This window comes from Centrocercus urophasianus, unplaced genomic scaffold (genome assembly GCF_019232065.1).
Source record: "Centrocercus urophasianus isolate 14NV4802_14NV808 unplaced genomic scaffold, USGS_Curo_1.0 seq_12, whole genome shotgun sequence".
NCBI lineage: Eukaryota > Metazoa > Chordata > Aves > Galliformes > Phasianidae > Centrocercus > Centrocercus urophasianus.
Window position 1 is genome coordinate 57,446,430 of NW_024884364.1, and position 15,283 is coordinate 57,461,712.

Sequence of the window (15,283 nt, forward strand, 5' to 3'; positions counted from 1 at the left end):
AGTTAAAAGCAGTGTCTTGACCATGCGTTTTGGTGTGCTGCCTTTTTTTCTTCCAAATGTGTTGAATTTGGCATTGCAGAAGTGTTTTGTACAGGAAACTTTTTATGTCAAAGGACAATATTATTGACCATGGTGTGGGCTTTTTTTTTCCGTTTGTTTTCATTGTTTGTCTTGGCAGAATTGTAAAGTCACTGTAAAAAGTCTTAACTCCTTCAGCTATTCCTGTGTTCATATGGCTGTTTGATAGCAGCAGATCAAAATAACATTTTAATTTCTTCATTGAATGTGATTAAATGGAATAATAGCAATAATGAATAGCAAACTCTGTATGCTTCACACTATCAACCATGTTACACACTATCAACGCATACAGACTCCCTGGATAGCTTTGCAATTCTGGGGGGATCCTTTTGGGGAATTTACAAACTGAGAAGCAGAAAACCATTCTTATATGTCTTATTATAAAAAATTACCACACGCTATTGCACGTCAAAAATGAGAGTGCATATGAAGAGCAAAGCAGTGTGCTAGCCATCTTTAAAGATAGTGAGAATATTGTTTCCCCAGCATTGTTAAAATGATTTACATGCATAGAGAAGAAAGAAAAGAAATAGATTCCTTTCAATTAGTGCACTGGAAATTGCCACTTCAGGTGGTCAAATCTTACTTATGGTGGCTGAAATCCACTGTGTGCTGAACAGGAAATTAATGCCAGCAAGGCACATAGAATTTTTTTTTTTTTTTTTTTTTTTTTTGTCATGTCTTCCCACATCACACCAAGAACAACAAATGCAAATCTTTTCAAGGAACCCAAATCTTGTCTTACCAGTTTGTTGTTACATGTACATTTGTTTGTACACTTGTTTGTAACTCCATGTTACATTTGGATTCAGAAATGAATCCAAAATTGAAACAGGGAAGAAATGCAACCATTTCAAAGCTAACTAGATATTACAGTAAACATAGATTTAATTTAGCCATGCTTGCTTTGTGTTTTCTTGGGCATTTGACCTCCTAAGTTTGGCTTGTGTAATAGCAGCATGCCAAAAAGTATATAGTAAAGCTCAATTGTATTAACAGTAGGCTACGTTTTGTGCATCATGCATTTAAGATTTAATCTTAAAACTTATCAAGGTGCAGCATACTAAAGTTGCAGCCAAGTCTGTGAAAATATGCATCTGTCTCTTCTGAAAGCATCTCACTTAGCATGCCATGAAGAAATGAATAGTGAACAGAAGTTAATAATGGGTATTTCTTTATTTCTGTCTCAGGTTTCTGTCTTGTAGTACCACATCTCCTGCAGAGCTTTGATACCACAAATTCTTGATGGTGTTCTGTGAGCTCTCAGTCAGAAGTGGTTTCATGTTGATATTGTACCAAGGTACAATATGGTGTATTTGCTGTATGTCTTATTCAAATGCTTTGTCTCTCTTGTGCTAAAAGTTATCCTGTGCCCCTTCAAAGATTATTATCAGTGAGATCAACCCATTTTCTTCTTCTGTTTACTTCCAGTTCAGCTGAGACTGAAAGTGTTCCAGAGCAGTTATGGTTTGGGTGACCCTGCACTAATGTGTATGGGCAAAGATAGAGCTGAAAACAAAAATGCTAGGTTGCTGCTCTGGGCTCCACAGTGTCAGCTGTGAAAAGTTCTGAATTCTCATCTGGTGAAACTTCCAGAGCAGATTTTACTTCAGTTCACTACACAGCATAAGAGGTTATTCCCATCTCTCTTGATCTGGAACAGAAAGTGAGGGAGAAACTGAGGGTGATGTTTAAGAGCTGGAGAGACTGTAGCAATAGTGATAGAGGAAAAGCTGGAGAAGATACTGAAGTCTCTGTAAGTCCTAAAATCTCTTCTCTATAAATTTCTTGACTTGCTGGAAGCAGAGGCTGTGTTGTTAATCACCTGACTTGTTTGCTCTTCTCATTACAGGAGTCTTAACCGCTCTAAACAAAAAATTATAAATTTAAAAGTTTTTGAGAATGATAATGGTTTGTGCTTTAATGGAGAAATGAAGTATGACCAAATAGTGAAGAGTGCAAATGTTGGAAAGATAATATGTCCTGATCTAGAAAACTTTAAAGATGAAGACAATATTAATCCTGAAATACACTGGTATAAGGTATTGTACATTTATTTAAGATATAGAAGGAGATATTATTTTTAAAGTGTGCTATGAGGTAACTGTGAATTGAAGCTTTAGAAAGAAAAAGTTTACGGTTTGAATATGGCATCAATCTTGCCACAGTTAGCAAGAGATACATATTTAAGAAGACATTATATCGACATTTAGGCTGTAAGTTCAATCAGAATCCTGTATGTGTGTTGCTTTTGTTTGTTGATTTATGAAATTTGCAGTTGATGTAGCTAATAAGTTGGTAGGTAAGGTATGGAGGTGATGAGTTTAAAAACTTGTGTTTCTTTAAATATTAAGCTCTGCATAACTGTTTCAGTTTCTCTGAATATTAGGCTTATCCACTATCATAGAATCATAGAATGGCCTAGGTTGAAAAGGACCATAATGATGATCTAGTTTCAACCTCCTGTTGTGTGCAGGGTCGTCAGTATGTTGATTATAGTATAGTATTCATACGCCTCTTGCTCTGAATCAAGCAAAATATTGTGTACACTATGCAGACTCTGAAAGGTATAGGTTTTTTTCATACTGAGGTAAAATTCTAGAGCAGTTCAACTCTTAATTCTGATGCTGGCTTTCAAGTATTTGTATCGGTCTATGTATTATATTTGAAATAAAATGAACAGGTGTAGCATCAAGGCTCTTTTGAGATGAAGTGATTCTAAACTGTTTATAGGTCATGGAAAAGAAAGTCACTGCATTTGCCCTTGCCACAGAAGTGATAATACACCCAACATCATGAGTCATTGCTACAAAAGCTCAATTTCATCTCAGTGAAGTAGAAATGTAGGCACGCATTCTCTAAATTCTGCTCCAAATGTAATGACTTTTAGTCCATTAGCGTGATAAGTCCTCCTAAATCATAGGCATTTTTGATACTTCTAGGAGTGTAAGTCTGGATTTCTTGAAGACAAACGACTTGTTTTGGCAGAGGGTGGAAATGCTGTATTGATCCTCAATGCTACTATCCAAGACAAAGGAAACTACACATGCCGTATGGTATATACATTCATGGGAAAACAATATAATGTCTCACGCACCATGAATCTGGAGGTTAAAGGTAACGACACAGGTTTTATTCACTTTTTGTTTGTTTGTTTGTTTGTTTGTTCTATTTATTTCTAAGTTATTTGTATACAGGCATAAGCAATCTGGCATGACATTTTTCAGCTCTGTGGGATGAGGACTGCAAATTTTCTTTAAATCAGTTTTTCCTTGAATGCAGTGATTGAAGTGCAATAATGCATATTGCTACCCTTGAACATGGCTTTTGAGAAAGAATTGTCTTAGTAAAATGAAAAATCTGGGGTTAGGAATAGAAAGAAACAGTGGTTACTGGGGTGGTGTTTTTGTTTCTGTGAAAAAAAAAAAAAAAAAAAAAAATACCAAAAATTTGAACAACCATTAAATCAAAACCAAACAAATTATTTTTATTGAGATCAGGACAGCAGAACTTTTTGTAGCCCTGCTGGTCAGTTTGTTTTTGTAGGCAGCCTTAATGGTGACCTGATCTCTACTGTGACAGTAATCCTTTCAGAAAAGTTGGCTAGAGCTGTATTGTCCATCTTCTTAGATTGAGTCAGTATTCTTAGGTTAGATGACAATACAAGAGCAGTTGCTTGATAGCAATGATAGAAGATTGAGTCATTGTGATAATTCCTCTTTCTCTTCCTTATCTATCTCTCTGACAAAGTTCATTGCATTATTTTTGATCTTGTTTCTGTTTTGTGGTTTTGTATTACATCTATCTAAATTTTCACTGAATTTAAGACTTAAAAAAATAAAATTGTAAGGTAAACTGAAATCTGTCTTGGAAGCTAAAAGAATAAATTAGTTGGAGCGTAGCACATCTCATTAGAGATTTTCTACTGGAAATTTGAAGCTGGCAGTAGATATGGTGCTACAATAGAACCATATAGTAAAACAAAAACATTACAAAACTTTCAGTTAGAGTAAATTGTGAAAATTGTATTGCCCAGAGGTTTCATTTACTTATTTATTTTCTTTCAGAAAGTCCATTGAAGATGAGACCGGAGTTTATTTACCCAAACAACAATACAATTGAAGTGGAACTTGGTAAGTAGTGAATATTTAAAAAATCATTAAAATTTAGTTAACAGATAAACTCCCTAATTTTCTGAAATAACGTTGTAACAGTTCAGCTGATTTCTGCAAGACTGGTATGTAGACATGTGCATTGAGTTGGATGGATGATTGAGCATGATTTCTTGCAAGTAGTTTGCAGATAGAATAACGAGTGCACCTAAGATTGGAGTCTCTTGATCAGCAATGTCAGGTTGGATGTGTCTATATTTGATTATGGCCATCTATCCTTTGTACCACTTCTCACTGCCTGTGTCTTGGCATGTCTTCAATTCATTGGAAATATGATTATGTATATGCAACATGTTAGGATATTTACCAGATGAGCATTTTCGGTAGCTTTTCTCATCCTGTATGTTTCCTCTCTCTCTACTCTCTCTGGAAAATGGATTTTCCAGGTGATTTTCCAGATGATCTTTTAGGGAATTAAAAGATTTTTGATACTGATCTTTTGTGAAGCACTGAAATCTTAGTTTATAGATATTCCAGATGCTGTTAATCTTAGAAATTTCTTAAACAAAAGAGATTCTGATTGGATAGAAGGACTAACTTTTTCCCAATGAAGACAGCCAGGCAGTGGAGTTGCACAGAGAAGCTGTGCATTCTCTGTCCTTGGAAGTTTCAAAACCTGGTTGGATAAAGCTTTCAAGTAGCCTGGGCTGATTTCGTAGCTGGCCCTGCTTTGAACAGGAAACTAGACTAGGAACGTACTGAGGTCTTGCCCAATATCAGTAATACTGTGAGTTGGTGAGCTTAGAGTATAGTATGCGAGTCTTTTCCTGAGAAGACCTATACATGTTTAGATTGTACCATATATAATAAATGTGTTGTACTGATCTAGCCTAGAAGAATGAGTTTTGAAACTGTATGAACTGTGAATTTTTTTAAAATCATTTTGTACCAAGTAGAACTGTTTCCAATAAAAATCTTTGATTAAAAAGGGCTTTAACTGATCTTGGAGAAATGTGAGTGGCTGTTGCAATTACCTAGTACAGAGAGGTCTAACATGTCTGGCTCTGTTTTGAGGAAGCAATTATAACTGCTAATAAAAATATTAGCAGTTAGTTCATTAAAGAAGCCCAGAGGAAAGGTTGTGCTGGGGCTCTAGCACCATATGGGAACCAAGGCCAGAGAATCGTGGATTACTCTTCGATACATCACACTGATGGTAGTCAAACCACTATTCAGGGGTCTGATCAGCTTAGGCCCTTAAAAGGCACTTTAATTTACTGAATGCATAAAGGACTTTTTTAATCCTTTGATAGTACTTACTGAGAAAATGGAAGATCAAGTAATTGTCATTCCAGGGGCTGCCTGTTATATTCTTGGCTTATATTAAGATGTGTTATGGGACACCTTTTTGTTTAGACAACTACATTTTAGATGAGCATTTGGATCCAAATTTGTTAAAGCTTGAACATTGTTGATTAAAATTTGCTGTTACATTATTGCTCGTCGTAACTGATCTGAGGCATCCAATCCAGCTTTAATTACTTCACAGACATTGAGAAAGCAGTCATGCACGGGACTAAAGGGAAACACAAGGCCTTCACCCACAAGGTGGGCTTATTGTAGCTGAAGAATTAACACAAAATAAATGTTTCTTGATGACAGGGAGACTCTTTAAAGGAAGGGGGTTCTTCAGGCAAACTCTATTCTGGAGGGAGAAGGTTGAAGAGAATCTGGGATTTCTATGTAAACCCTGTTCTAGTAATTACTCTGAAATAAACCTTTAGTTCACATGCATGCTTTTGATAGAGACTATCCTTTGGTGGAAGCATCTAGATCTGTGGTTCTAGGAAATGAAACCCTGAGATCATTACATAACTTCTGTTGGTAAAATAAAGAAGGAAAGGACTCCATGAAAGATGCTTCCATTCTTGTAAATGGAACTGTTTGAGGTACATTCGCAATAAATACATTCTGCAACTTGACTTGCTTTCTTAATGCTACTGTATGATGCTCATACTGTAAGATCTGGATTCTTGATGGCAAAGGAACTTACAGATGGGTGAACTTGCTCTGAAAGTAGAGTGTCAGTGTAATCAGAAACGATTCCAGTAGACAATGTTGGCCAAAAGACTCTGATCTGATGTAGATACGCGTGGTGACTAAGAATAGGATGCAGCTCCAATTCACAGGTACCTCCCTGTAAATGTCTGCATATGTCTTAAGGACTTCAACTTGTGCTGTTATTAATAGAAGCTTAATTCAGTTGCCTATCCATAGATGTCTAGTGCTGTTTTGGATGAACTGACTGCTCCAGCTGTGCATGTTTCCTGAAGATTTAGAGTATTATCTACCAGCACTGTACAGATGTTTTTGAAATGTTATCACACTGTGTACAGGCAACTGATTTGAGCCTGGGAGATTTTTGAGTGTAGTCAGAGGAGTCTGGAGAGCCATTGAGATGGAAAGGCTCAGGTATCCATTCCAATAGCAGATTCCAGTGGAGGTGAACTCCTTTACTAGGTTAGATATTTAGTTCACATGTAGACATGAACATTCAGATACCTACATTTAGGGTGGAATTCACATCCAGATTGGAGACACTCAACAGTGGAGTAGAAATGGATGAGTTTTATGGACTCTGCTTTTTGTAAGGTAAGTGGGTTTTTCCTTACCCCTCTTTTTCCAGCTGTTCCCCTAACACTGGAATCTGCTTTTGTTACAAGACTTTCAATTGCTGTATTTAATTTTTTGTTTTGCTTTGTAGGCTCTCATGTAGTCATGGAATGCAATGTATCAAGTGGTGTGTATGGCTTGCTTCCATACTGGCAAGTTAATAATGAAGACGTTGATAGCTTTGACAGCACCTACAGGGAACAGTTTTATGAGTAAGTTCTTATACATTGAACTTAAGTGCATTTCTGTGTGATGCAATTGGTAGTAATTTGTGGTGAATTCACTGTAAAGTTGACTAGTAATTAATGGCAGTAGTTGTTCAAAGAACGATTAGAAATCTGCATCAAGTACATGATATCCTTAATGCTTGATTTAAAATATATGAGCAATTTCTTAAAAACACAAATGGAATGAAGCAACTATATTCAGACCTTCAGAAAGTTGTCATGAAACGTACCATTTTGTAAGGCTTATTTATGTATTTGTTTTGTTTTATGCAGCCCTTTTACTAATAGATTACATCTTGTCCTCTATCATTAATGTGAGAAGGAAAGATATTTTAAGGCAAAAAAAAAAAAAATCACTCTATTTTTATTTGTTAAATTGATATAGCTGTTGATTTTGAAGTACACAGAGGAGAAGACCTTGTTGTAGAATATTTAGGGTTATATATTTTTCTCATTTAGGTAAATTAAGTACAAATTAAACCAGAAAAAACCACAGTAATTTCTTCCAAAACAGAAGGATCTTTGTTGCTGAGTGACTAATTTATACTGTAAGAAATTTTGGGTATGCTGTCTGTTTTATCATCACATCAACCACTGCCACTAACCATAATTCTTAAAACTAAGTGTAGAGAAGAATGGAGGCGGTTTTTCAACTGCCCATTTCAGAATCATGCAGAAGCATTGCTGTCTCCATCACCAGTGCAAAAACTGGATAATGTCATGTTGAATACTGTTTTTAAAATGATTTTTTGTATGTCATTCCAGTTTCTGTTGATGCTTCTTTTCTAATTCTTTTTCTTTTTCCCCCAATGAAAGAGAGGGAATGCCTCATGGGATTGCTGTGTCTGGAACAAAATTTAACATTTCAGAAGTGAAATTAAAGGATTATACTTATAAATTTTTCTGTCACTTCTTTTATGATTCTCAAGAATTTACATCATACATCAAATTGGAACACCCAGGTAAGCTGCCTTATCTTGATAAAATTATGATCCTTGATGATTACTTCCTAATTAGTTTGACACCACATTACTTGTGGCTAAAACTGTGCAATGTACCTTTGTGCTAAGCAGGCAGTACAATTCAGTATCTTCCTCTGTGGCATCTTTATCTCATATTCCTTTTCACAGTAAGTTTAAAGAAAATATCACTTGGAATGTGCTTTGCTTTTTCTTGTTTGGTGTTTGGGAAAAATCAATGAAACATTTAAATTACATTGAAGCAAATATGAGTCCTTGGCAGAATATTGTGTTTCATTTTGCACACTGGCACATGGATCAGAGGAGATAGCGTGCACGGAAGAGCTGTGAAAATGGCCAATTCTCTTAGAGAACCAAGAGGAGACATAACTAAGAATGGAACTAGGCCTTAAAAGCAAAGAAATACATCTGTGGATCTGGTTGTTCTAACTTCACTAACAACGAATGGGCTCAGATTGCCAGGATAAGAAAAAGTTGTTTAGATAATAGGAAAAGATCTTAAGGATGATAGTGAACCTATGAAATAGTTTGTTTGGAAAGGTTATGGGATTACTGATGCTTCACCTTCTAGATTCATGCACATTGACTGGGAGCATCCAGCTGCTCGTTGGATATCTTGTAATCAGCTCAGAGACAGGATATGATTGATCTGTTGCTGACTAGCCTGAAATCTTTCTTTTTAGTATATAAACCTTATGCTAAAGGTAAAATGAGCATGTAAAACCACAGATTCAATGCTCAAGAATTTTGTTCTTTGTAGTTAAGAACAGATGCACAGAAAAGCAAACCACCAGATTTAATAAGCAGCGACTTATTTTATTTTTTGATTTAGCTATGGAAGATTATCTGGTCTGCTGAGTGGCCCAGCTGACTTGGTCAACTGTGAGCCAATCTTTTGACAGAGGTTATTTTCAAACTGGCAACACGGTAAACAATAATTGACTGAAAGTGGATCAGAGCTCTAGCTTCCTACAGAAGTATAAACAAATTATTGGCTTACCGTAAACTAAGATTGTCAGGGTAGCAATTAACCTCAGAATTTTTCAAATGTGCATCAACTAAAAATTGTAGTTTGTGGAATTGTTTGTGAGTGTGATTTCTTTTTTTCTTACTTGTTGTTTTTTGATGTGTTGAAGACAACAAAGTAGCAGGTTCAGCAGTGGATCTTTGATGAGGCTGGGTACAATGGGTGATCAGTCTGGAAAAAGCAGCATAGTCAGGAAGCCATCTCTGACTTCCTTCCTTTCTGACTGATTAAATTTTGTACAGGAACTCTCATGTACTGTAGCACTGAGATATACATTAATATTTTGGTGTATTGGCTGAGAGAAGCCTCTTCTGTCCCACTGTTAAGGTATCTTTTCTCTGAAAGATAAAATCTGACATGTCAAATGACAGTATTTGTAAAAAGCATGCATGAAAATATTTCAATTTTGTCATTCATTGTATTTTCTACTTTTCCAATCCCTTATTGACTAAACAACACTTGAAAAAAGGTAGGCAGTTTTTAACATTTCTTTTCTTTTTCTGTTCCTCATCTGTAATTCTACTTTCATTTGTTTTGTTTTGTTTCTCCTTTTATTCCATGTTTTACTGCAGTTCAGAACATTCGGGGTTACTTGATTGGAGGAGGAATTTCTTTGATATTTTTATTGTTTTTCATACTCGTTATCTACAAGATCTTTAAAATCGATATTGTGCTTTGGTATCGGAGCTCCTGCCATCCTTTCCTGGGTAAAAAAGGTATGTTTATGTAGCAGTGCAGGTGTACTTTGAGAGTGCTGTGTGTTGCATGGAGCAGATTGTCTCCATGGAGTGTGACTGGTAATTTCTCATGAGTTTTCTCTCTGTTGTGTGCTAGCATTCAGAATAACATTGAATGGTGTGCTGACTGTAAGAGCGGCATGCTGAAGTTTGGGCCATTTCCAAACACCTGACAACAACTGCATCAGTAGGGAAACAGAAAATATCTACTAGATATTTTGATATTCATTGGGACTTCTGTAAAGTCTTATGTCTGGTCTTTCTGAAGTTATGTTTTCTGACATATTAAATGTGCTTCTGATCTTGAAATTTGCCAAGTATTTTATTTTTGCATCTAAGTGGTTGTGTTTTGGTTACAAGAATGATCTAATACTTACATGGCTGCTGGAATTCTGAAACATGCAATTGTCCTATTGCAACAGCTATTTTCTAGATAATTCAGTGGTAATTTTTTTGTTTGTTTGTTGGTTTTTTTTGTATTTACAGTTGAATAAGAATACTCAAATATATCTAATTTATAGATCTCTTGCCTGTTTAGATCCAGCATAGTGAATTCTTGAGTCCCATTTCTACAAATATATCAGGTTCAGTATAATTATGCATGCTTATATAATAGTAAGATTAGAACCCAGAGTAATGTGTCAAGTGGGGGATGAAACAGAACTTAGCAATATCTTTTTTGTTTATGTCTTTGGAATCCTTTTTTTAAAATATATTATTCTCATTGCTCATTCTTTAGTTTCAGATGGAAAGATCTATGATGCTTATGTTCTATATCCAAAGAACAGAGAGAGCTGCTTGTACTCATCAGATATTTTTGCTCTGAAGATACTGCCAGAAGTCTTAGAAAGACAGTGTGGATATAACCTCTTTATATTTGGGAGAAATGATTTAGCAGGAGAAGGTGAGCTATCTGAAAACAAATAATACTCAAGTTTTCTCATAGGTAGCTGAAGCAAGCTGCAAAAATAACTCAGGAATAGGGGTCTTTGAATGTCTTTCCATGGACCATTATTTGCTTTGTCTTCCATTTGCGTGTAACAAAAATTTGCATATCAGAACAAGCTATTAATGTGAAAAGGTCATAGCTTTATCTAGGTGTATGGTTTTGGTTGCTGTTTTTATGCAGAACTTCTGAACATCTACTCACATGTGGTCAGATTGTGTTGTTTTGGCCAAATCTACTCTTGACAGCTAACATAGCTTGCACACTCTTATCCTGTCCCTATTTATGAGTAAAAGTTGGCTCAAATATCAAACAGTAAACAAAGCAGTTGGAATGTATGGGTACCATCTTAATAGCTGGAGCACCTCTCCGATGAAGAAAGGTTAGGGGAACAGGGCTTGTTTAGCTTGGAGAAGAGAAGGCTCTGAGAAGACCTCATTGTGGCCTTCCAATATATGAAGGGAGCATATAAACAGGAGGGGCAGTAGCTGTTTATGAGGATGGATAGTGATAGGATGATGGGGAATGGTTTTAAACTGAGACGGGAGGTTTAGATTAGATTTTAGGAGGAAGTTTTTCACACAGAGGGTAGTGATGCACTGGAACAGGTTGCCCAAGGAGGCTGTGGATGCCCCATCCCTGGAGGCATTCAAGGCTAGGCTGGATGTGGCTCTGGGCAGCCTGGTCTGCTGGTTGGTGATCCTGCACATGGCAGAGGGGTTGAAACTAGATGATCGCTGTGGTTCTTTTCAACCCAAGCCATTCTATGATTCCATTCTATAATTAATTTTGCTTAACCTTTTTTTCTCTCTGCAGCTGTGATCAGTATTACTGATGAAAAAATCCATCAAAGTAGAAGAGTAATAATTATCTTAGTACCAGAACCATCATGTTATGGTGTTTTAGAAGATGCATCTGAAAAACATCTTGCTGTGTATAATGCTCTTATCCAGGATGGTATAAAAATAATTCTGATTGAACTTGAAAAAATAGAAGATTATGCAAACATGCCAGAATCCATCAAATATGTTAAGCAAAAGTATGGAGCTATCCGATGGAAAGGGGACTTCTCGGAAGGGTCACACTCAGCAAGTACGAGGTTCTGGAAAAAAGTGCGCTACCACATGCCATCCAGAAAACATGGATCTTCATCAGGGTTTCATTTGTCACCATGAGACTTGAATTCTCCCCAGGCAACAACAGAACAATGAAGTGACTGACAAAGTTTATGTAATTGGTGATAGACTGACAGAAGGTCGCATGTTCTGTACAAACAATCTCACCCAAGCTTTCTGGATTGAAGGTACTACAACTTTATCTACAGACGTGAATCATATTTTCTTCTGACCATATCAGCAGAATGTCTTGAAATGTCATCAACAGCACAGTGATGGCACGGAAACATTTAGGAAGTACTTAAGGACTCTTCCAAGAATTGCACTGTGATTTTCTAAAACATTTTTTAATTTTGTAAAACAAGAAGAAAGACCCGGAAAAATACTTTCTAGCAATTGAAGGATGAGTATGAAGGAAATCATATAAATTAATTATAATTGTGATGTTATATATTGGACTTGGTTGATGCTGGTAAGTGATTTTGTTGTTGTTGTTTTATGAAATGACATGAATTTTATTTGTTACAAGTTTATTTGCTGCTTTGTTCATTTTGCTCGAAGGTAATACCATCATTGTTAGTGCACCTGTGTGGTATCACCCAAGAGAAAAGGTAAGAGACAATCCCAGCTTCCCCAGAACGCTACTCAGTCTGACAAAGAGTAAATTCTCTTTCCTGATCTATCTTACATTTAAAGAACTGCTTGGTTCTCGGCCCCTAATGCCATTCAGACATCATTAAAAGTATCATTGTATTGCTGTTCCTAGTCTTAAAATGTTTAATGTCCAGAAGACTTTTATCTTGTTAAGTGCCTTAGTATATTTGTCCTTTATCACCATGTGGAGCTACGAGGTCATGAGTGATTCTCTCATGCAGACTAGAGAATTGTTGGCTTTTTGTTGGCATCTCAGGGACCAAAGGTGCTTCAGGGCACAGACTACAAAGCTGGGTTGTCCCTTTGTGTTGCTGATGCTGGAAGTGAGCATGTTTCTCCTCCTGTTCCCAGCCAGGGTGCTGGCTCTAGCATTTGTCAAATCTGAAAGCTTCTGCTACCTGAACAGGCTAATGTGGCAGAGATGCTTTTCTGTTCTCCCACATCAGTGAGTTTATCATTCCTGGAAGGGTCATTGTGCAGTGGAAAAGGAAAAAGGATAGAGTGGTCATGCTTGGTAGCGCTATATGCATTTAGAAAATAGAGCTGAAATAACACTGTTGCCCAGAGATGACTGGAGTCCAATGGGTTTACACGAAAACTGTTAAAACTTATTGTGGATGCTGAATGCTTTTTCTTTCCCTCTTTCTTACTTTTGCTTTTTTAGCAACTTTATGTACAACATCGAATTGTTAACTCCGAAGCTAAGACTCATGTGTGGACAGTGATGCAGTCTGTAATGATAAATTCTCTTGATGGGGGATTGTCTATTTTCAAAGAAATCATCAAATTTAGTGTCATGTTTGTAGATAGAAGATTTACAGGAATAAGAGATATGGGAGTTAAACCATCTGTGCTTTTCATTTTCTGCCCAAGTTTCTACTTCTAAGTTAGAGATTTAGTTTTGTATGGAAGCTTCAGTGTTCATCTGTTACAAGTGGACTCTGTAGTCTAAGTATAAGGCATAGATGGTTCTTGTGAACAAACTTAGAAAATTTCAGTTTGGTGAACTCTATGCCATCTGACAACTAACTTGTGGTTCAAGTTATCATACACAGGCATTGCTTGGTTTTGCTGCTAGTGACTTTTGATTATTAATTAGTTCCTTTTTAAAAACAAACAAAAAAAATGTTCTGGGAAGATAAGTATTGAACTGTTTTTGTGATTTTTAAAATGTAGGTGTAGTGACCAATTGCCTGTGTTCTCAAGGAAAAAATATGACAGCTCTGGTAACATTGTGTGGGTAGGGAAAAGGCACAAGGCTGGTTAATAAACTTAAAGTGAAGATCTGGTTTATGTAACAGTTGCAAAATAGCTAGGTAATTATACATAAGGGAGAGAGAATTGAGAGAGAATTGAGAGAATGAAGGCAGCAAAAAAAAGAAAGCTCTGCAGTTGTGTACACTAACTCCTTTGTGATTGTTTGCTCTAGTGTTAATAATTGTCCTAGTACAGAATTTCAAGACAAGGCATCTGTGATGGTTGATTTGCAACACGAGTTTCGGATCTGCCTTTAATTTCTGCTTGTGATTCTGGATTTCTGTTTGTGTTCTTGTCCTCTTAAATTCTGTTTTGCAGAACTTTTTTTTTTCCCAACTCAAATTTCAGTAAATCTTATTACATACTGCAGAACAATCAGCTTACTACTATGTAAAATTCCTTTGCTTTCCAAGCTGTTCTCAAAGGCTGCTGCTAATATGGTATTAGGCAGAAATTTTTCCTTTGAATTGATCCTTTGATATCTCTGATACCACTTTTTCATCTGAAAAACTTATGTTCTGCATCCCTCAGAATTCTTCTACTCTTTGAGTATCGCTTCCTTCATTTTGACACTGTAGTGTTATTTTTTGTTTGTTTGTTTTTTCTGTCATTGGCTCTTTTCTTCCTTCCCCATCCTCAACCAAAAGAAACTGATGGTCTGAGGTGCCATCCCTCATAACTGCCATTAGGATGACCATAGGATAGTGGTGACCTTTGTGTTGTGCCTCACAGATGACAAAGCCAATGGAAATAACTTTCTTTCCCACTGTAAGTTATTTGATTACTTTGGTGTATGCTGGAAATTTGATATTCTCTGCCTTCTCAGCTTTGTGAGCTGAGTGTATATCTGACCAGAATGGAATGACATTCTATTTCAGGAGAACGCCCCCCCCCCCCCCCCAAGTATATGGGAAATGTCAGGGTATTTCCAACTGTTTTGGTACTGGAATATTTTATCAAAGAATGTCATGTATGTATAGACCAATTCACACGCTTATCTTCTGTTCTCATTCTATGTTTTATTCAAGACAGAATTGTCTTGGGAGAAACACTTCTGGTCATGAGGTGTCACATTCACATAGCTGTTGCACTAGATCTGCTTTTCAATATAGTGTTTGTTTGGTGATGGTCCATCATGGTAAAAGAGCCTTGAGATTCATCTCAAGTTACTGAAATTCATCTGGACAAGGTGAATGTGCTAATTGGTATGGTTCACATTGATAAAAGAATTTAGTGGGACAGAAGCTGTATGGTTTGGTCTTTTGTCAGAGGATCCCAATATCAAATGTGAAGACTAGACACTGGAAGTATCATATTTTTACTTGGAGGACTAATATTGACTTTGCATTTCCACCTTGACAGTTTGCAAGCCAGCCAACAGAGTTTCACCAACCTCTGGCCTCTTCAGTTTTCATGTTTATGAAAAACTGCTACTTGTTATGCCTTCCTTTAGTGGAAAGTTATTTTACTGAGC

At 36.5% G+C, this 15,283-nt stretch overlaps 1 protein-coding gene across 2 annotated transcripts in view; it reads left to right on the top strand.

The window, feature by feature from the left end:
- LOC122155911 (interleukin-1 receptor type 1-like) overlaps positions 1 to 14,689 on the top strand; it is a 22,172-nt gene extending 7,483 nt beyond the window's left edge. Inside the window, exons 6-14 of one of the 2 annotated variants that reach the window (XR_006167336.1) lie at positions 1,934 to 2,123; positions 3,024 to 3,198; positions 4,149 to 4,214; positions 6,958 to 7,078; positions 7,910 to 8,055; positions 9,673 to 9,816; positions 10,577 to 10,741; positions 11,600 to 12,370; positions 12,460 to 14,689. Coding sequence is in view for 1 of the 2 variants with exons in the window: in XM_042810262.1 (XP_042666196.1) it covers positions 1,934 to 2,123; positions 3,024 to 3,198; positions 4,149 to 4,214; positions 6,958 to 7,078; positions 7,910 to 8,055; positions 9,673 to 9,816; positions 10,577 to 10,741; positions 11,600 to 11,958 (1,366 nt within the window). In the remaining variant the exon portion in view is untranslated. Of the gene's footprint in view, positions 1 to 1,933; positions 2,124 to 3,023; positions 3,199 to 4,148; positions 4,215 to 6,957; positions 7,079 to 7,909; positions 8,056 to 9,672; positions 9,817 to 10,576; positions 10,742 to 11,599 lie in introns of both variants that reach the window. The other variant, XM_042810262.1, reaches the window with a different exon arrangement.
- The last annotated feature ends 594 nt before the right edge of the window (positions 14,690 to 15,283 follow it).